The 22,535-nt window shown below is 37.2% G+C and overlaps 1 protein-coding gene across 7 annotated transcripts in view; it reads left to right on the forward strand.

The window, feature by feature from the left end:
* plce1 (phospholipase C, epsilon 1) overlaps positions 1 to 22,535 on the forward strand; it is a 95,918-nt gene that overhangs the window by 11,488 nt on the left and 61,895 nt on the right. For 6 of the 7 annotated variants that reach the window (XM_028476063.1, XM_028476066.1, XM_028476067.1 and 3 more), the window contains exons 2-5: positions 5,171 to 5,318; positions 5,704 to 6,273; positions 6,364 to 6,765; positions 6,971 to 7,180. In XM_028476063.1, coding sequence (XP_028331864.1) covers positions 5,743 to 6,273; positions 6,364 to 6,765; positions 6,971 to 7,180 — 1,143 coding nt within the window. In that variant the 5' untranslated portion in view covers positions 5,171 to 5,318; positions 5,704 to 5,742. The remainder of the gene's footprint in view (positions 1 to 5,170; positions 5,319 to 5,703; positions 6,274 to 6,363; positions 6,766 to 6,970; positions 7,181 to 22,535) is intronic. The other variant, XM_028476065.1, reaches the window with a different exon arrangement.

Consider the following 22,535-nt stretch of genomic DNA (forward strand, 5'->3'; position numbering starts at 1 on the left):
TCCCACCTTTACAACAAACCCTTAAGATAATGAAAGATATTTAATTTGTCAGCTGTGTCAATTAATAAATTCAAGTACCAGTATGTGGACTTCTTTAAAGGTACACCCCCTTTTAATATCACTGCTCTAAACTTACCTCATGTTTGTTTTAATGCTAAGCTTTATGATATAAAAAGTGTGGAGCAAACATTTGTTCAATAATTCAGTTTTCATTTGGAAGTATTACAACTTGTGCAAGTATAACAACTTACAGTAGTATCAGGTTCATTATTGTACATTTTAAGGCCCTCAGTTGTGTCCTCTCTTGACCTCCAAGTTTCTGCAGTAGCATAAATTAATGGTAGTCGATCACGGTTGATTTAGCTTGTTTAACCACGTGTTATTAAGTGTATTCACTTTTTCCATTCATTTCTTCTAATTGTTGCCAGAACCTCCCAATGGTATGCCCAGACTTACCAAACTCAGCCAAGAGAATAAAGTTGATGAATTTTTCATTGCGAATCGATCCGTGCTTCTGTTTTTGATAAATCTTCATTTATGAATGGGTGTGCACTGCAGCATTTAAAAAGGTATGCATTGAAGAAATTACAACGACATGTCTGATCTCATGCACCTCGCAGTGTTCAACATATTATTCTTTGCCAACTATTTTTGCATCTGGTTAAACCAGTTGCCATTGTCTCTGACACATGCATCAAACATTCTAGTTGAGGTTGAGGTTGGTGCTCTGGTATTTCTAATTGGACAATGACAAGATTTAGTCAGTTCATCCATAACTGAACCGTTTCTGACAAACACTTAGAAATAGTGATGAAATGTTCCCCAGCATGTCAGTAAGTGGTTACTCTTGATTCGATCTGCAGCGAGTAGCTCCTGTGTGTTGCAATGTCAGCACCAAAGGCATAGTTCCATGCCGTTCTGTCTGTAACTACTCCTGGGATCTCTGGTATTTACCTTGAAGTGATCTAATTTCCCCATGTTATCTGTTCACTTGTTTCATGCTTCCCGGATGTCTTTCTTGTTATCAATCCGGTGTTGGTTATCATTAGGGGGTAAAGAAAGAAAAAAAAAAAACAGCCTCAAGGTAGTTACTGGTTGTTATTGTTCCAGGTAGGGGTTGCATCAGGGAATGGCAATCTGCCAAAACCATCTAGGACAGTGCACCCACCTCCAGTTGTAATCCAATACATGATGGAAAACATTCTACTGTTGACCAAATAGTCCGGAGGAGAGCAGAGGAGTGTCCTATTGTCTGAGGCAGCAGGAGAAAACCAATAAGCAAGAGTGAAGAGATGCTATGGCTGTTGAGCTTAGAGATGATGATTTTTAAAGCCAGTGAGCTGACGGATGTGTGGGTAGAGAGATAGATGTATTGCATGCACAAGAGACTAGCGGTAAGGGAAAGTAGGGCAGAAAGTTTGGAGGTGGGTTTCAGCAGTTCTTTTACTAGTGGAATTATTTCGGCGCCAGAAAGTGAAGAAATACACAAAACAATGTTGAGGAGCTTTGTAACATACGGACATCCCGGGCTAAATGGGCTCAGCTCATGCAATCCTCAGTGAGTGGAATTAACCAGAGGTGAAAGTACTGGATTACAAGTACTCAAGTTACTTGAGTTGCTTTTATGAGTACTTGTAATTTTTTGAGTATATTTCTAAATGAGTCATTTTACTTGTACTTCAGTATGTTTTAAAAGAAGTAAAGTAATTCATTACATTTCTACACCCATAAGTTACTGAGTAAATTATATATATTTGTCTTAAAGTGATCAACAGACATTGTGAAACTACAAAAAATGAACCGACTAGACAACAATCAAATTAAATCTAATGCTAGACAGTCCAAAACAGCATTGAATGGAGGTTATTTTCTCAGTTTTAGAGTTCATAAATGTGTCTATACTTGGATATTTCCATATTATTTGGTGTCATTTTATTTAAGAAACAATTATTATTGATTTATACAGATGCCTTTGTGGAAAATAGATCAAGTTCCAGTTGTGCAAGATTTCACCTCTTCTTTTTTAAGTTTATACATAAGATTTCTTACCAGAAATAAACGTGGGGGGTGAAAGTAACTTTTACTCTGAGTAATATTTAATTGAGCTACTTTTTACTTGTAATTTATGTATGACTTACTTATACTTGTACTCGATTACAATTTCAATCAAATAACAGTACTTCTACATGAGTAGGATATATAGATATATATATATCAGTTCTCTTTACACCTCTGGAATTAACCATTCACCTCTTGCTACCACAAAAACCTTCCTAGTTCATTCTGTCGATGCTACTTTAGCTAATATGGCTTTTGTGTCGTAGTGATCACGCTCTTCTTATACTTTGAGTCATGTTATCCACAGTGTTTTTGTTTTGTCCCTAAGCATCTATTCTGTAATTCACAAAGTTTAGCTTTCAGTAATATGATATACAGTGGTGGGTAAAAAAGAACTGCAGGCATCACTTGCATCAGTTAAAGTCCGTATTCACGACTCCATCATAAGAAAGAGACTGGGCAAAAATGGCCTGCATGGCAGAGTTCCAAGACAAAAACCACTGCTAAGCAAAAAGAACATTAAGGCTCATCTCTTTTTTGCCAGAAAACATCTTGATGATCCCCAAGACTTTTGGGGAAATATTCTGTGGACTGATTGGACAAAAGTTAAACTTTTTGGAAGGTCTGTGTCCCATTACATCTGGCATAAAAGTTACACTGCATTTCAGAAAAAGAACATCATACCAACAGTAAAATGTGGTGGTGGCAGTGTGATGGTCTGGGACTGTTTGTGCTTCAGGACCTGGAAGACTTGATGTGATAAATGGAAGCATGAATTCTGCTGTCTCCCAAAAAATTCCTGAAGGAGAACGTCCGGCCATCTGTTCGTGACCCCAAGCTGAAGAAACTTGGGTTCTACAGCAGGACAATGATTCAAAACACACCAGCAAGTCCACCTCTGAATGGCTGAAGAAAAACAAAATGAAGACTTTGGAGTGGCCTAGTCAAAGCCCTGACCTCAGTCCTATTGAGATGTTGTGGCATGACCTTAAAAATGCTCGAAAACCCTCTAATGTGGCTGAATTATAACAAATCTGCAAAGACAAGTGGGCCAAATATCCTCCACAGCGTTGTAAAAGACTCATTGCAAGTTATCGCAAACTTCATGTTCTGAAAAGGTAAAAATAAATCTGACGGAGAAAGTAATTGGACCAGTTTTTTTGTCTTTTTCTTTTTATTTAACATCGGGCCACTAAATGACTCAGAAATGCCTAACATTCGTTTTTTTGGGACAATATCATGCATTTACACACATTTCCCGGGAAAGCAGGTAATTGAATGTGAAAGTATTACTGCCAACTGGAAACAGTGTGATTTGGCAGTTGGCGGTAATTAAAGGTTTCACAAATAATGTTTTGGGACACATTTCAGTGGCATTTGGCAATTTGTCTTGTTAAATGAGTGGCTTCGGGACGAGAAGTGTGGCTAATGTTGCTCTTGCGACGTAATCTCGTGTGATTTCAATGTAACCGTAACTCAACCTAGTGTAACTCAATTTTGAAATGTTTGGTATGATTTTGGGAAGTTTAAAAGCCAGTTAAGTAATCTAGATAAGGAAAGATAATGAAACGCAAAGGGAAAGCGAAAAGTTTAACATGATGCAGAAAACAGAATTTGGGAAACTTTAATAGGAAAAATTGGAGCCCCTATATTCACTTCTTATACTTTCAGTCACATTATCCGCTCTATCTGTTTTTTGTCCCTCACTTTATATTCTTCTGTATTCCACAATGTTTAGCATTCAGTAATTAGTTGTGCTGGTATCACTAACTAAATATATTAGAACCATATATCTCTTATTATCTTATGCAATAGTCTGTTTTTTGTTTGATAAAATCTCTTATTCTTTAAAAACTTACACACGCAAAAAGAAGTAGTTTATCACTAATCTTGGCTGGTCTGATTTGAGTGTAATTCTTCTCTGCTTTTGTGCTCTGATACGTTTTTTATGCATGCTCCAGAGCTTCAAAATGTGTTCCGATATAGCTGCATGCTCTCTAACTACTAGGGTTTATAGGCAGCTTTAAAATGCCACACCTGAACTAAGAAATTAGAGGATGTTGTTTAAAGGCTGAATGCCACTGCGGGCCTATGAATGGAGCGTTTGTCTGTTTTGTTCCTTTTGGCTGAAGTTCTGTCAGTGAAAATGTAGCACATAGCCTTGAAAAGAACCAGCAGACACATTTAGATGTATATGTCTTTACTGTAGGATTGTTTTCTTTCCATGGACTGATGCACTAGAAAAAAGAGAGAGAGGGGGACAAACTTTCTGACAGACAAAAATGGTCAGACAGCAGATTTAAAGATATACACAGAGGCAAACTCTTGTGCAGACGCATACGCATAGAGAGAACCATCGCCTATAAAGAAAGACAGACACATTCACACTTAAACTGAACAACACGCACTAACACACACTTGCAGAGTTTCAGAGATCAAGAGAGAAAAAGAAAAGATACTCAGGCCTTTTCTAAATGTCATCCCTTCCCATCAGTCATTCCCAGTCCCAGATGTTGACTGTTTCTTATGCTGTGGTAGTGGAATTGAGTTCCTTGCTCAGTAGTCATCAATATGCTTCAGGCACCAGTTTTTTGATTCATTCATCATCGGCCACAATAACAAATCCATAACCACATGATTAGTATACGTGCATGTTGTGAGTAAATGTGTCTGTATATAAGTATTCCATAAATGCTGTATGTGTGGTATTTATTCACTCAACAATAACAGTTTGGTTTGGACAGAACAAAAGCGCTCCCTGCTTTCATCTGTCGTTGAATGAAGAGATCCCGGTCAGATAAAAAAAAGGCCATTAATATTGGCATAGACAGACTAAACAAATGCATTGTGCAAGTATAATAGTTGTTTTCCCTTTATTTTTAATAATAATATAATTAACTGTGAGATATCTAGTTTGTTCTCTTTGGGTTTATCTCGTTTGAGCTAGCCAACACAAGTTTGCCAGACGCAACATAATTTAAAAAAAAAAACAAGAGGAATAAACATACGCTGAATCTTTTTCCCTCCATTGTTGCATTGTATGTCTCTCAGTCGGTATGTCAAATCATTAAATATATTATTTTGTTTCTCTCTTTTCTCTTCTGTTTCTCAGTGCATCACAAGCGGATAACTATGCCCGCTTCCACCTTCAGATTAAGGTTACAAACGCCAGGACACACATGGCCTCTTGAACTGTGACTGTACTATCAAGGAAATTCCTCAGCCCTCCAGTGTGACCCTGGTTGGTTCACTATCTGTTGGTTTGTACAGCTGCATAAGCTTCATTACCTCAACACCCGTAGACAAAGTGCGCTCTGTACGGATGTGTGTTCTGAGACGGAGGTCACTGGAAGTTGCATAGATCTATTCTTTGAATAGTATTGCTTCAAAAATGACATTTACAGTTGAAAAGCATTGCCAGCTATAGTTTATGAACAGCAGTATGTCTTAAAATCGATTTGACCAAGAAGTGACATTTTAGGTTGATTAATGCAAAAGCATTGCTTATCTAATCTTGCTTAGCCTAAAAATTTGAGAAGGCTGTCAGAGATTTTTTCTGTGTTTCTGTGCCTTAATGAGTCAGTGTAGGATTGTACTTAGGAAGCTACAATGATTAAGAAAATATTTTTCCCCTCAATTCTACAGTGAAGAAAAGAACAAACCAGGATGCTACGGTAAGACGGAATGGCTACTGAAGAAACCCAGGCACAAGTGGGGTCTGGAGTACACCCTTGCCATGTTTGCCCACCTTTCAATGAAAACAAACCCAGCAAAGAGATCAAACAAGGAAATACCAGCCAGGACATATGGTCAAGACATGAACAAATGTGGATTTCAAAACAACGCAGCAGCCCGTCGCTTCTCTTATTCAGAAAGCTGTCAAATGACAGTGAAACAGGAACAGATTTTGATGATGAATATCTATTTGTGAATCACAGCTCAAAAGATTCAAGTTCCAAAGAGACAATGTGGAAGGAGAGGAATGTTGAAGTGTTAGCTGTAGTACCAACTAACAAGTCTGGGACATCTCCATGCCACTTGGAATCTTCTGAGTATATTAGCAAAAATCAAACCACTGAGCATTTTAACAGTACTCAATCCAGTCCAAGCCCCAACTCTAGCCCTACTTATAGTCGTCGCTCTAGCCCGGCACTACGTAAACGCGGACACATCCGCCGTGGCAGCTTACCAGTATCAATGCTGGTTTTTAACAAGGTATAAATATGCTTTTATCCTAATGAGAGTTGAATAATACAAACCTTAGTGTTTGTTTTCATTTTCTAAAGCCATGTTTTGTACTTCTAGACATCACGCTACCTATCATCTCGAGGAACTCCCTGCAGTGAACCAACCTCTTTGGTATCATCTCAATGCAGTTCTCCCACCTCGAACCGTTGCCAGCAACGTCCAAGGGGTCAAATTCTACGGCATTGCCTCAAAGATGGATATTCAAGTTTAGAGAGGCTTAACAGAAGGCCCCATGTCAAGAAACACTCAATTGACAAAATTTTCTTTCAAAGACAGTCTTTTGAAAACATTACAACCAACCTTGGGTGCAATGAGAAATCATCCAGGGATGAGATCGAGAGGAGCAGTAGCAGTGATGAGGAGTCTGATGGTCTTCTTTCAGATAACACAGACTTTATCAGGAACCGAAAGGAACGTTCTACTGTGTTGGTGAGGCGGTTCTACAAGAACAATCGAAAGGTAAGCAATTTAAAACAAAAACAAAAGGTAAGCAAATTTAAATGCTGGTCTCAGAAGTTTCCAAAACAAATGGCTTGTTTCAAAAAGTTAAATATAAATCCATTACAAGTCAATTGCAGTTAATTTCTCTTAATGGCTTTGAGCCAATTGACAGTGGTTGAAAATGTACCACTAAATGTTAATATATTTTCCTTCTCTTTGTAAGGTGACCAAATCAGTTTGTACTGGAACCAGGGCGATCGTCAAGACCTTGCCCTCAGGATGCATCTCAGAGAACGTTTTGATATTTTTAGTTTGTTACAAATCACGGGTTCGAAGCAAAGAGGACTTAAAGCTGTTCTTAACCAACTGTGTGGAAGAAGGATTTAAAGAGCGGAAGGAGATACTACGTCTTGTTGGCATCAAGCTGAAGCACGTGAGTAAATAAACACTCTGCTTTGTCGATATATGATTACTTGGATTGGTAATTTTGATGGAAACCTTGACATACTAGTACAAGAAAACTGGGCTTGAGGGGCACTTCATTTACTTCTTTGCTAGTTAGATGTGGTACCCTACTGCAAAAAAATCTCCTTGCTAACAGTACCAATAGAAAAGTTGGAATAGTTATCAAATAATCACAGCTTAAGTAGAAATATTATCCTCTGCTGTGGTGTAAGTGCATTAGCCTCAATAAGTGAGCCCCTACCCAATAGCTTACCACAGCTAAAACTAACTGGCCAAAGCCCATGAACCAATTGGCATCTTTTATTATTTCCCTGTGTGGTCAGAACATTTGGACTAACTTTTCTGGGCCAAACATTGAGTCTACTTTTCTTGTTGGCCTGATTAGTTATGCCAGACAGGTTAGTAGGAACTTCGATTTTCTGTGATCTCGGAAAACGGGTGGAAAAAATGAAGAGAAAGCAACATGTCCTGACCTGTCTCTCTCTCTCTCTTTCTTTATTTAAAATTGCATTTGCATGTTTTGGGACAATATCACGTATTTACACGCTGTTTTTCATCAGAAAACAGGTGATTAAATGTCTAGAAAGTGAACCAAACGTGACCAAATCTTCAGAGTAGCCATCCCGTTTCTGTAAGTCAGCTGAAGCATATAAAAATACAATTAATAACATAGTTGACTCTGTTACCCTATTTACTATGTTTTTCACAATCTCAGGGAGTTTCATAACCAGTAAGGTGATCTAAGCAGTGAAAGACAATAAAACGGAAACAAAACAGAGAAGTGTAAAGTGAATGTGGAAATGGGTAATCCCTGACTTAACCATGTGCCCAATTTTTTTTTCTCTTATTCATTCAACAATAACATATGAACAGTATACAGTATATATAGTATTTGTCAGAACTAGATCAACACTGAACTTGACAGTGATCCGCTATGTCTTTGCTGATTGTGCGTTATAATGATGGAAACAAAAACAAGTGGTTTTCCAGAGCTCTATACATATTTTACACACACATTAACAATGTTCATTTTAAACACAGTTAACACCAGCCCTGATCATATGTGCAATAATAGACTGTCGTTGATGCCTTGTGTACCTTTGTTGCAGTGTAAAGAGGAAGCCTCTCATAAAATCTTGGTTTACAGCAATCATTTAGTTCAATATGGCTTGTGACTAATAAAAGGGATTCTGCACATTGAGTATTAATGCTGTGGGAATGTGGTGATGTTGCAACAGTGCATAATTTTAAAGCTTTGTAGAATATGACTCCTTCTGTCACCTCAAATTTAAGACCTGACCCCCCCTGCCCCCATGTCCTTTACCATTGAATTGCTTTCCCTATTTGACACAAGGAAAAACTGCAGCCCTAATGTCTGCAGAGCCACTGGAGGTTTTATGACTTGATTGAGTTTTGCTGCATGGAAGAGATATTTTTCTTGGCTTCATTTGCCTCAGTTGGGGTTGAAATATTATGGCTGCAATGCATGGAAGATGAATAATTTCTTCGAGGAGTATGCAAACCGATCAACACAAACCCTGATGCACGTACACTGAAATCACATAGACACTGGCTCTTTGTCCAGAGCAGGCCCCCACTGTGGGAAAAAATTATTTATCCTCACCTCGCTCTGCTCACATTATTACTGACAGACTGAATGGTTGAGTCGGTCTGTGATAGAGTGCTTGTGACTGTCTGTGTGTGCGAAAGCAAGTGTGCAAATGGGCTGCAGATGGACAAACTCAGCATATTAAAGAATTGTTATCAAGCCTCACAGTAATAGAGCATTTCCCCACACAAAACTTCTCCCCAGGAGTTGTTAAACTTGAGCAACTTGGCATTGGCCAAAATGTTTGAGGATGACAAAAAGTTTCCCCTCTAAATTTTGTGCTGGCAGGTAGCATAAACTAGAAATATGTTTATTATCAGAGTGATCAAATCAAAATCTGTTTATTTGCAAAGAAAGGGTTTGAGAGTTTTACTCTGCTTTAGTTTATTCTAATAGATTTGCGTCCTATCAGGGCAAAACTGTCACAGAAATGATAGCAAACAGCTATGAGTAAGTACTGTATATTTGGACGTATTGGGCGAAGGTATTTGGAGTTGTCATGAGGGGCAGCAAACAACCTTCTTCTCATCAGGAGAACTTCAGGCCGAGACAGCCGAGACAATCATTGTACAAAAGGTGCACAGATTGGTCTGCCAAGGCCAAGGGGTGAAGTCGTTTCCTCTGATGAATCCCCTTTTTTATTGTTGGGCCATGTGGTCAAAAAGCTGGCTTCTCAGCATTTCTGCCTTGGAACACAGCTGTGATTAAAGAGCGAGATAAAAGTTGGCCTCGCAAAAAACATTACAACTGGGCGGGCTATATTATTTCAGTAGTTTAAAAACTGCTTTTTGTACATGTTTGTATACTTGAGTATACCATTGTTAAATCTGACAAAAAAAAGATTTAAGAATACTGATGCAGCAGACTGGGTAAAAATGAGTTGCAGTCTCAACAATTGTGCTCCCCGCACAGTTTATTCCTGCTTTTTAGGTGAAGATAAGTAAAGAATGCCAGATGTGCAAAATATTGAGTAAGCAAGGGAACATAATGTCTGTCACCTGCACAATGTTTTGATTAATCGTATGGTTTTCTGCATTTAGCTCACATTTACGTAAATGCATTATCAGCAATAACAAACATAAATTCAAAAGTGACGTATTCTATTCATAATGCACTGCAATGTAAATAAGAGTCTAAGAACTTTTGGGTTTTCACACACTCAGAAAGGAGCAAGTGCTTTGGAAAAATGACATTCACCCAAAAATAAAGCCTGTTATTTGGCACTGCCAAATTAAAATACATGTTCTGAAGCCTTGGTTACGCCCTTTTTCAACGTGCAATCTACTTTATCAATATCCAGGGTGTTTGTATTTACCTACACAGACGCAGGATGAGAATAGGCTGTTTTTTAAATATACAATAACAAGTTATTTGTTTACTGTTTCTTTTCAACTTTAGCAGATGGGAAAAATAACAAAAACACTGCAGAACAATGCGCAATTATCACTGAGATCTTAAAGTCTGCTACGATTTCGATTCAATTCAGTGGCCTTCAATCAATTTAAGGCAATATTATATTCCCATTTAAAGCAATGTTAAATTTCACCTAAAGGTAGAAATAAATGCTATCAATTTAGATTTTCTGACAATTTCATTCCAAAAACACTTCTGAACATTAAATGAAAATAATTATTTTTTAACAAAAAATTTTGTGACATTCCTAGTTAAAATATTTGATCACCTTAGGGAAATGTATTTTAACAAGTTGTAGACGTACCCAGCATTCATTTATTCTGATTTGTGTTATCACTCTTATGTAAGGAATTGTAAGGAAGCAAACTCATAGCAAAAAAAAAAAAAAGAAGACAGAAGAAGTGCAGAGCCAGGTTTTGATGAATAGCACAAATGGAAGCCTTATGAATATTTAACAAAACAAATTTCCCCAAAGTAGTTTTACTTACAGGTATGAAAAATATTATGTAGATGCATTATCTTTTTAACCAAGCGATTCCAACAGGTCTGTGCAGAAATATATACAATGTGTGTGCATTATATCAATGGATATGTACTTGTCTGTTTTTATAGGTTCTTGCACTGCAACAGTAAAACCAAGCACAGTTTAGAGTTTCTCGTGTGGAGAGGGCTTGTAGTCTCACGCCATAAAAACCCACCCCTACTGAATGTGCATGCAGCGGTGTGGCTTCAGACTTCGCCAAAGTGTTTTTATGACTCCTTTGTGGTTATAGAAATACGGGCTGAGTTAAGTTCGAGCAGAGCCACTTCAATAATGAGCCCATTGAAAACGGGGGCGCTGCCAGCACTTCCCTTGTCAAAATACTAGCCAGGGTAAAGGGTTGCCAGAGAGATTCTGGCATCATAAGCAGCACAAAATAGGTAGACTTTAGTGAATTTGTTACAACAATCATAAAGAATAACTCAATATGTATGGATGGAATTAAAAAAACAATGTGCTTCTTTCATGCTGCGTTTTATAAGAGTCTTTGATTGTGTAATCTCTCATCAGGAAACATGCAAACAATTCAAAGCATGCAAAACATAGGGTTACACAAGCCTGCCAGTGTGTGCCGTTTACACCTGACTCTGCAGTAATCAAGCCGAGGAGTTTTCTGGAGGTATCCTGTATCCTTGTGTGTTTATTAATACAACTAATGAAGCAAGTCAAAGAACACAGGGTTATATGGAGGAGGGATTGGAGCAGTGGAGCAGCACCAGCAAGGAAAACAGGGGGGGTAAAGTGTTTTGACAATAAGGTGTGGAATGAGAGTTTTTTTTTAAGCGTGGAAAAAGAAGTAAGTCTGCCATGATGAGAAAGAGGTTGTGGTTGGAGGGCATTGGCTATGAGAGACAGAATAAGGAGAGTAAAAGTAAAAAAAAAAAAGAAGAACAGGGGTTTATGGTGCTGAAGGGGTTCATTATAGGTCAATCACACATCATTCCTCCCCTAGGCCATTTCAAACAGAGATGGAAAACTGGGAGAGAGTGGACACCCCAGGGTGAAGCCAAGAGAACGCCATTAAAGTTGAGTTTATCTCACTAGTTTTTATGGGCCAAGGAAACCCTCATTCTGCCCACTTTTTGCTTAAGATCTGCTTGAAGGAATCAGAAATGCAGACTCCACAAGTTGTTCGTCCATCTATCAATCCATTCATTCGTTCATCCATTAATCCATGTATGCATCCATCGTCCCGGAACGTCCAAAGTTGAATGAGATGGACAAAAACCTTAACCTAAACGGCGGAAGTTACACCTCCAACTCTTCTACATCCTAAACTTTCTGAAATAAACTCACATATTGAAATGTGTTTCCATGCAGCAGTGTTAAAACCCCCTGTGCGATAATCACTAAAACTACAACCTCTCTAGCTTTAACAGAATTTTGGTAAGTGTTTCCTTACTTTATCCTGTCGAAGCACCCCCACACACGGACACGCACACACACCTTGCAAAGGGATTAAACAGTCATTAAGTTTGAAGACTTTGCTGTTAGCCTTTGTAGAGTCTAGCTATTAGAGTCCTGCAGTGGCCTTTCATCCAACTCCGAGTGATGCCAGGCCAAGCAGCAAGTGACCGCCTCAATAACTTTACCTCATGCAGCTTGTGCTGAGTGATGCTTGTGCTGAGGGGTAGATGCTTAAAGGTATATCTACTATCTATTACTGAGAATTGGTTTTGTTCATAGAGGAATGATGGATATCTGTAGGGCAACAGCGGGAGTCTCTACTGTTAGGGAATCAGAAATTCACTACTCAAGAGAAATGAGCAGAGAAAAATTTCATTTTTACTTCACTCTGACTTTAAATTCAGTTCTGTTAGCAATGCAATATATAGCTTCTCTGTATTATATGAAGTTTTTCTCACAACGGATATTGTTCACCTTAAATTTCTTGAAACTCATTTCAGACTTAAGGTTATGTAAGGTTAGTGGGATTACCATGTGCTGCAATGGATCGCCAAGTTTCTAATCGAAGGATCTCAACCCTTAGAATGTATTTAACATTTGTAGAATTGTTTAATATACCGACCTATTTTTGTTCTATAACTACTCAGACTTTTTTTGTGACTACTAGTGTCATTAGAGAAAGCTTACTTAAAAACAAGCTCCTTCAGGTTGGATCCAGAAAAATGACAATCCTGAGCTTGTACATCATTTCCTGCCTGAAGAGATGGATAGAGAAAAGGGGAATTTTATCAACACTTATCACAGTGTCAAGTCAAGTTTATTCATGTACAAAACAACTCAATGTGCAACACCAAACACACAACCACAATAAAAATACAACAAAGAGCAATAAAAACAAATCAATCAAGACCATTACATTCAAATTAGTTAAAATAATCAATTGCCATAGGCAGCAGTAAGAAAAAGCATGCTTTCAGCCTGGACTTAAACATAGTCAGAGTTGAGGCCTATCTCACGTCCGCACGGAGGCTGTTCCACACCTTTGCTGCATGAAACTGAAAAGCAGCCTCACCGGGTTTTTTTGTGACTCTAGGAACCACCTGTTTGGCTTTGTGTTCATTTTGAAAACAAAAAAAAGACTATTATTAAAGTTAACTTTTTTTCAAGGAGCAACCAAGTCAGTGTTATCCCAATCTACAATAACAATATTTATCAGTTCGCACAATAGTGGTATTGCTGCATTAACTAGGCCTACAACAATACATGTGATGATTCTGTGCTTACTTATGCTAAGTAATCAGGTTGTCCCTCACAAATCTTGATTTTTCAAGATTTTAACCAGGAGTTGACCAACATCTTAAGGATTGATGTGCTCCATCAAAGTTTTCATTATTGACCCAATGGTGGGTGAGCTTTTCAGCTTTTAAATCTCAATATTTAAATTACTTTTTCTCTAAAACAAAACACTTGCAGTAAAATCATCTTGTGCACAAACTGCAAACAATTGTTATACCTTAAGAACTTTTGACACTAATTGTTATTTGTTTCAGTATCTGTAATCTGGATTAGTTACATGTAGTTGCAGTACTAGTAAAGGTGGGATGATATATCGTCAAGATGTTTCGTCAAGAGTCGTAACCTTGACGAAACATCTTGTGACGTTCAGTCAGATACTAAAAATCCACACGATCTATTACATAACAGTTGAAGTCAAATAAAAGCATATATATTTTTCCAACTGCAAATTTTTTTTTTTTTTACCTTTTTTCCCTTACATAAAGCTTTGGTACTTTTTATCGAGTGTTTCACATCAGTCGATATCGAATAATTAATGATTAGTTTTTTTTAAGGACCAGAAAAGAAAAAACAGCCAAATTTAAATACTTTTATTTTAAAAGTAATTTTTCACATTTATCATTTAAAAAGAGGTCAACACAACTACGGAAAGAGCAGAAAAACCTCGATTAAATAAACAAACTGGTCAATGTGCAAATGTAAACTCCCACTGTCAGTTAAAGGTAAATACATGCTGGATCTTGCACACATTGAATGGTTTTTATTGATTGGTTTTGCTAATATGATAAAACCTACAGGTAAGAGCAACGTATGGCTAATGGCCAATCTTCTAACATTTAACAGACAATCCATGAAGCTCAGAACTGCTGTATGTTGTAGTTTGCTGATCCCAGGTTTAGATTTAGAGGTTATTGAGGGGTTAGAATCCATTGAAAATGTTCTTTCCGACGTTCCCGCTGTCCAAAACAGATGCAGAATAGCTTTTTTCATAGCAAAGAGCTTATTTAACTTATTCTTGTTTGTTCTGTTGAGAGCTGCACTCTAATCGCCACTTGTGTCCACGTAAAAAAACGGCTAATTACAAGCTCAGGTAATAACTACTGTAAACAGTTTCACATGGTGGTCATCAGAAGGTTGGGTTTTCAAATATTATGATTAGCAAACAGCATGTTTAAAAAAAAATCTTTATTAGTGTCAGCAGAAGTCATTAAATGGGTTGGTCAGATTAATTTTCCAATTATATAAATACTATTAACAAATCAAATGAAAAATAAACAAGTGAGTCCCTTTTTCTTCCTGTTTACACAGTGCAAGTTAAACATGAGGGGAAAAAGTAAAGGGTTTTACTCCTTTTAATTTAAAATTATCAAGATCCGTGCTCTGGTGCAATCATTCACTTGTTGCTAAATCCAGCCTTCCAGGGAAGCCGAAAGTACTTTTATTATGTTTTTATGGCTGTGTGAAAATGTATTAAGATGCCAAAGCGAGACAGGAAGTCTCCCTTCGACCAGGAAAGTATTCAGCTCACAGAAAATTGTCACACATTTGTTGACCAGCTATAGGTTCTTTCAACACAGGCACATAGTCAGAATTATTCCTCTCACACACATTCAACAGAAAACGGTCCACGTATAATTTCTACCATAAACCAAAAATACAAAAACCACAGCAAGTAGATAGCTGCAGAGTGTGCCATCTGAGCTGACACATACACACCACAAAATAAAGTTCCTATCATTATTAAACAGCCTATACACATACTGTAAAATTCTAAACCTTGCGTTGATCGCTTGTGTTGTCTCTCTGTGTTGTGCTGATGCAACGGAATGTAACGACTAGGCCTCTTTCTCACCCAGCGTGTGTCATGGCAGAGATCAGGTCGTTGTGTTTTAGGGTGACATCATAGATAATGGCAAGGAACCTTGCATTGAAAGCATATACAGCAGACATGGGACAAAATGACTCAAAAGTACATACAGTAAGTAGAACAAAAATACACAGACAAAAAATATTAAAAAAAAACAATGGCAGCATACTTTTTACAAAATTATTTAAAATGTTTACAACAATTATAATAAAATACACAGAAGGACAACAAAAGTAGGCAAAAGCAAATGGCAACAGAAAGCTACACACAGAATGATTCTAAAAACAGACAAAACGACAACAAAATAAAATAGTAGAAAAAATACACAAAACAAGATAAAAGTTGCCCATATCTGATGTACAGGTTTGTACAAGTTACTAGGGATGAACAGTTTTGTAAAATAATCGAATTGCAATTTTTTTTCCTCAACATTGCGATTGAGATTTAATATGCAATTTTTTTTCAAGGGCCTCTTTTCATGTATTTTTCTGTGAACACAAGCAATAAATCAATCTGTTTCATAATAAACAATTTCAGATTTATTTAAACTTTAACTTTTTATGATATCGCAAATGCAATTAATCGTTCAGCCTTACAAGTTACTACAGTGCTATTAGCAGCTGGTAAAATCACTGAGAGCGCTGTCTTTGCTTGTTATCAGTCGCCTCAGATACCTCCCACTGCACATTTGGTCTGTTTGGGTTTTGTGGAGTGGCAGAAAGGTGTTAAAATGGCATGCTAGTGTGTTATGGCTGCTCTCATTAAACAGTGCCCATGTGTGTGTGTATGTTGTGTCTTTCAGTCTCTGTGTCAGGGCTTTACAATTTTGGCAAACATTTAATGCAGTTCACTGAAAAATGTTGTGTTTTGTCCCATCATTTAAAACAGTGCAGTCATATCACTGCCTTTTGAAATAAAGGGTGGTAAACCAGTTGCGTCAATTACGCATCTGATCAGCTGATTCTGGCCTGATGCTCTTTCCATCTACGCGCACAGCGTTCTCTCTGCACCACATTGTGTCACACACACACCAGACTCCGCAAACGCACCGCCGCCGGTGTGTAGCTTTTTCTCTCCCTCACACACATTTTACTCACACTTTATTTTCTCATTCAGTGGATGTCAATATTGACTACTGTTTTATTTGTCTTATTTTCCTATACTAGAAATGTTAACTGGAGCCTTTTTTTTTTTTACATCTCCGCTGTGTTTTGTGTCAACAACATATACTGCAGCGGATCTCTGCGTGTGTGTTTGCACCTGCTTGTCAGTCGTACTATTTTCTGGTGCTAAAACAATCACCCCAAACAGGTCCAGATTTGATCAATTGCATTGCACCCGCTGCATTAGTTTATTTACATGTCCCCCTCCCATTTTTTTGCGCCCCTTATGAGATCCGCCTACTTTACATATTTATCCGAGACGCGCAGTCCTGATTGACCTTTAGTGAATCCGCCCCATAATTGTCAAATAAATTTACTCCAAAATATTTTTTTATGTCATATTGGGTACCAAAATGTCAACAATCATGAGACACATCTTCAACAAAACCATTTGGGTCGTACTCGCTTCTAAATCTATATTGGCCATCAGATGACAAAAAGTGACAAAAGAGTGACAAATATTTTATTTTTGGGAAACATTTTGCGCAAGATTGTCGATAGCATTGTAATATACACAGCAGAGTATTATTACGGTCTTATTGTCATTCCAGTCCATTCCCCAAGCTCACAAAATTATATTTTCGGCAAATAGAAACAATTTTTGCATGAGTATAGTCCCCTTACCAACATTACCCCCTTATTTTCCGACAAAATTGAAAAAACTAAAATAAATTTAAGACCTTAAACAATTCTCTGCCATGTATATTGATGATGTTATGGACAATCTTGTGCAACATAAAATGTGAGGTCAAAATGTTTTTAATGGTATTTTGTCCCTTTTTGTCATTTGACGGCTAAAATAGATTTCAAAGCGACTCAAATTGTTTTGTTGAAGATGTGTCATTGTGGACATTTTCATATCAAATAAGACATAACTTTTTTTTAAATAAAATATAATTATTTGATAATTACGTGTTTTGGATAAATCGGGTATATCATTAAAATGCATTCAAAAACACCCCTGTCACCAATTCCAGGGTCCACAAGAATCATTTTCTCACTTCTTATATAATTCGTGTACCCTTCGTTTTAAAACCAAATTTAAAAAATAGAAAAAACTGATTGTTTTTTTAGTTTTTGTTTTATTAATTTAAAAACAGAAAACACAAAAACCAAATACAGAAAAAAAAATATCCAGCAGGTCAAGGCACCTGCCCACACTGCCAAAGGTACCAAAAGCTGGTTCAATGACCTTGGTGTTACTGTGCTTGCTTGGCCAGTAAACTCACCTGACCTGAGCCCCACAGAGAATCTATGGCTATTGTCAAGAGGAAGGTGAGAGACACCAGACCCAACAATGCAGATGACCTGAAAGCTGCTATCAAAGCAACCCGGGCTTCCATTACACCTGAGCAGTACCACACTTTGATCACCTCCATGCCACGCTGCATTGATGCAATAATTCATGCAAAAGGAGCCTGGAGGCCCAACCAACTATTGAGTGCATAGAAATGAACATACTTTTCAGAAGCCTTACATTTTGGTTTAAAATATCCTTTTTTTATTGATCTTATGTAATATTCAAATTTTCTGAGATACCGAAGTTTGGGTTTTCATTATCAGTAAGCCATAATCGTCAAAATTTCAAGAAATAAAGGCTTGAAATATTTCACTCTATGTGTCATGAGCCTATATCATATATGGGTTTGACTTTATGACATGAGTGCCCAAAAAATTCAACTTTTTTTTATGATATTCTAATTTTTTGAGATGTACTTGTAAAGTTTAATTGAATTGAATTATTATTATTATGTGACCTTTGAGAAATAAACAGTGGTTGCAAACATCAAACTACTTATTTGTAACTCTATTGTAGTCCAGTCTACACATTTACAAACTACCTTAGTCATCCAGGATCTGTGTACCCTCAGATAATCAGCTGGCCACATTATTTTGACCTGAAATTAACAGATTTTCCACTGTTTGTAATTCTTCTCAAGTCTGCATTTACTTCCCCCAGACAAGCAAACAATATAATATGTTGCTATTGTTATTTTGATCATTTCGATTGGCTACTGCCACTTTGTATTGTCAAAGTGCAGAAAAAGTTAAAAACAAAACAGGTTTTATGGGATTTTTTTTTGTTTTGTTTAAAATGTATATACTCTGAGTCCATGTGCTCTGCTCTTTGTGCTTCTGTGTATGTCGTGCTCCCGTGGCTGCCCCGGTCAGTGCTTGTTTCTGTGTGTGTGTCAGCTCTCTCTGGGTGTGTTGGCTAATGGCTCAGACTTCTCTTGCATCTCTACGTGAAATTGCACAGTTCAGAACACTGGCCTGTGTCCTCACACAGCTCTTGATGTGTTGAATGATACACTGTATTTTCAGTCCAGTCTCCAACAGATCCCATGAAAAGTGTGTACAGTAATTAAAATGTGAACATTGACAAAACCACAAACGAATACTAGTTCCAGCGAGATAAATTTTGTCTTCTTTTTGAACAGTATGTTAAGTTGAGGTTTGGTTTCTTCGGACAAAGTCTTTCAGGAATTTTTTAACTCCCGACATGTTTCGACTGTCAACTGCCTATTTTCGTCAGAGGAGAACTGCTGATCGCCTTTGATGGTTCCTTTGAAGTTTCACTTGACTTCCATGTATAGTTCCAGCGAGATTCATTTTGTTTTCTTTTTGAACAGTATGTTAAGTTGAAGTTTTGTTTACTCGGACAAGATTTTGTAGGAAATATTTATCTCCCAACATGTTTTGACTGTCAATTGCTAGTTTTCGTCAGAGCAGTTCTGCTGATCGCCTTTGATGGTTCCTTTGACGTTTCACTTGAGTTCCATGTTATAGTTCCAGCAAGATTAATTTTGTCCTCTTTTTGAACAGTATGTTAAGTTGAGATTTCGTTAATTGGGACAAAGTTTTTCAGGAATTTTTTTAACTCCCGACATCTTTCAAATGTCAACTGCAGTCTTTAGCTGAGGAGTTCTACTGATTGCCTTTGATGGTTCCCCAGTGTGAATTTTTGTCTTCTTTTTTTAACATTATGTTAAGTTGAGGTTTCATTTACTCAGACAAGGTTTTTCAGGACATTTTTATCTCCTGACATGTTTTGACTTTCAACTGCCAGTCTTCGTCAGAGGAGTTCTGCTGATCGCCTTTGATGGTTTCTTTGAAGTTTCAATTGACTTCCATGTAATAGATTTAGCAAGATTAATGTTGTCTTCTTTTTGAACAGTATGTTAAATTGAGGTTTTGTTTATTCAGACAAGGTTTTTCAGGAAATGTTTATCTCCTGACATGTTTCGACTGTCAACTGCCAGTCTTCATCACTCTTAACTTTGAGCAAATAAGTGGATTTTAAAACTCAAAATCTCAGTTTGAAACCTTCTGACTCCACTACTACTTTACTATGTTTCAATGTTCGATCTAAACCTCCTAAACACAACATATTCCATGTAAGTCAGCCTGCACTTTTTCTGAAGAAAAGCCAAATTGTGAGCACACAACTATTGTGTTTTAATTGTTTAGCTCAAAGAATACTACAATTGCCCTAAAAAAAGCCAGCCACCTCCGTTTCCTTAGACTTTAGTACATAATTCAAGAGGTCGACCCTAGGGGATTTGGCTAAAACTAGAGCTTTTATTCTTTTCAGGAGGGTGTACAGCACTAGCTTAAAATGTATTAGCTTTTTTCAATAAGTCTAGATCATAGTGGGGATTTAAGCCCTTTTCTACAAAGTGTTGCTCAATATAAAGCTGTTTACCTCCATGTGATGTAATTTAACCCCTGGTTGTTTGATACAAGGCATTAAGTAGATAAGATGTCATCATTAACTCATGACTTGGTCTTTGATGCCATCTAGTGGAAGAACGAAACTTTCAATTGCATCACCCAAAAAGGTGGGAGCTACGATTTGTCTCTTATTATGGAAGGAAAAATCCTCCACTAGAAATTTTTTGCTGACTTGAGTTTAGGCGGTTTCTGTAAGTGTGATACAGTATACGGTATGTTTCTTTGTACCATTAGAAAATATGCATTACTGGTGTATTTACATCTCAAATTGGGACGAGGAGTGACTGTTTGAATGGTTGTGTTAATTCTAAAGGATTAGGGGTTTATCGAGCATTAAACTGAACGAATCCTTTCCAAAAATGTCAACCATTTGTGTGAAATAAGTTTTATATTTTTGTTTGACTTTATTATTTTCACCTGGATATCCTTGATAAAGGGTTTTTATGAGTTACTAAAGATATGTTTTCACTGTCTTGTCCATCCACCAGAGGGCAGCACACAATAGTGTTCTTTTCTAAATTTTTTTTCTTATTTTTTGTGTTCATAATTCAAATATTAACTTTCGAGATGATGTCACTGTTCCTGCTTATAAAACAAACAGCAATGCAGTCATGCCATCATTACTGCTGCTTTCTTGGTTTGATTTGCTCTAAAGATGAATGATGTAATAAGTGTACAACATGTAATGCTCGTATCTGATTCCCTTTACAGCCTCTTGTGATCGTTCTCATTAGCTGACTATTGATCAAAGTGATGCTAAGGGAAGAATGATGGCAGGCCAGCTGTTTGCTTTGTTCTGAGACCACTTTGATGTTTGACTGCTAATGAAACCGATGAATTCTCCCACTTGATTAACAAATTCAATAAGATGCACTGTATTCATTTGAATTGTTATGATGCGTGAGTGTAGATATAAGGCCCAACTAATCAATACAGTTTGTCTATCATCTCAGTTTGTTTGCACATAAACTATAGCATCTTCCTCAGGGTGTGTAGGGCCCGGCTCCTTCAAAGGTGTAGAATAATGATATATTGTTAAAGGAAGTTGACTTATATCCTTTTTATTTACTAGAAGGTAGGGACAGAGGGGGGCGAGGCTAGGATGAGTCATGAAAACATCTGATTGGTTCTTTCTATTTGGACCGAATGGCAGGGATTGGTCAGAGTTTTTACAGGATTCCAGCTCTGATTCTTTTCGTTCCTTTTACTGAATACATAATGTATTGACTATACTCTCAGGATGGAAAGACCAGGATTACAGACTCCACCTTTGAGTGTTGAGGCTACTTGGGTTGCATTAAATTACAAAATACATAAGGCCAAAGATAAGATTTGGAGACGTTGAGGTTGCTTTAACCATCCTACAGCTTGAGTAGATATTGATGACAGGCAATATCTAGTTCAGGGACCAAATATGGACCAGTTTGAGCTTAAATGGGCCACAGATTTTAGGTGGGAAAAAGAGTAGAGTCAACATTAACATGCCCCTGGTTTGCACTTCCACGTATAAATGATATATAAATGATAAAGTATGAACTGGTAAGTATATCAATCTCTGCAGGATCTTAACTTAATTTCCCGGATTTTTTGGGAATTTGGGGAAATTTCGTGGAATAATTAGAAGAAAATTTGTTCTTTCAACAATTTGAGATAAAAAATGACTGCCGTCATGTGAACTGGAAAACTGAGCTCTGCAAATATTGTTAATTATTAATAGATTTTTTTTAAATCTACAACTGAATTAGTTGGCAATTTAAAAATGTTTTCATGTTTTTTTTTTTTAATAATTTTTACTTTCTCGAGCGGGCCAGATTTGATGCTCTAAAGGGCCGGATTTGGCCCCCGTGCTTTGAGTTTCACACGTGATCTAATTAATAAAGGAATCTTTAGAGCTAGAACATTGTGGATTTGTAGTACCACTGTGGGCTTTATTAGATGTACAATACAAGATCTGTTTTCCTGTTATTTACAAACTATTTGCGATTATTTTAAGTTGGTAGCTTAGAATTTTAAGTAATCAATAATGTTTTGCTCATTTCCATTGAACAACAGTTGTTGATAAATGTAATCTCGATCAAACAGTAATTGTTATCTTTAATTGAATGCACTTCTTCTCTTCTAGAGCAAATGCGCGTCTCGACTGTTTTTCATTCAGTGCATAAGTCAAAAACTATCTCCATACGTCTCCCAGATTGATTTGAAATTAATTATTTGCGGTGGAAAATGGTTTGAGGTTTGATGAGTGATGGTGTTAGGCTGGAGCAGCCATTTTTCCAGTCCTGTGCAATATAT

The sequence above is a fragment of the Gouania willdenowi genome, chromosome 19 (genome assembly GCF_900634775.1).
Source record: "Gouania willdenowi chromosome 19, fGouWil2.1, whole genome shotgun sequence".
Classification (NCBI taxonomy): Eukaryota; Metazoa; Chordata; class Actinopteri; order Blenniiformes; family Gobiesocidae; genus Gouania; species Gouania willdenowi.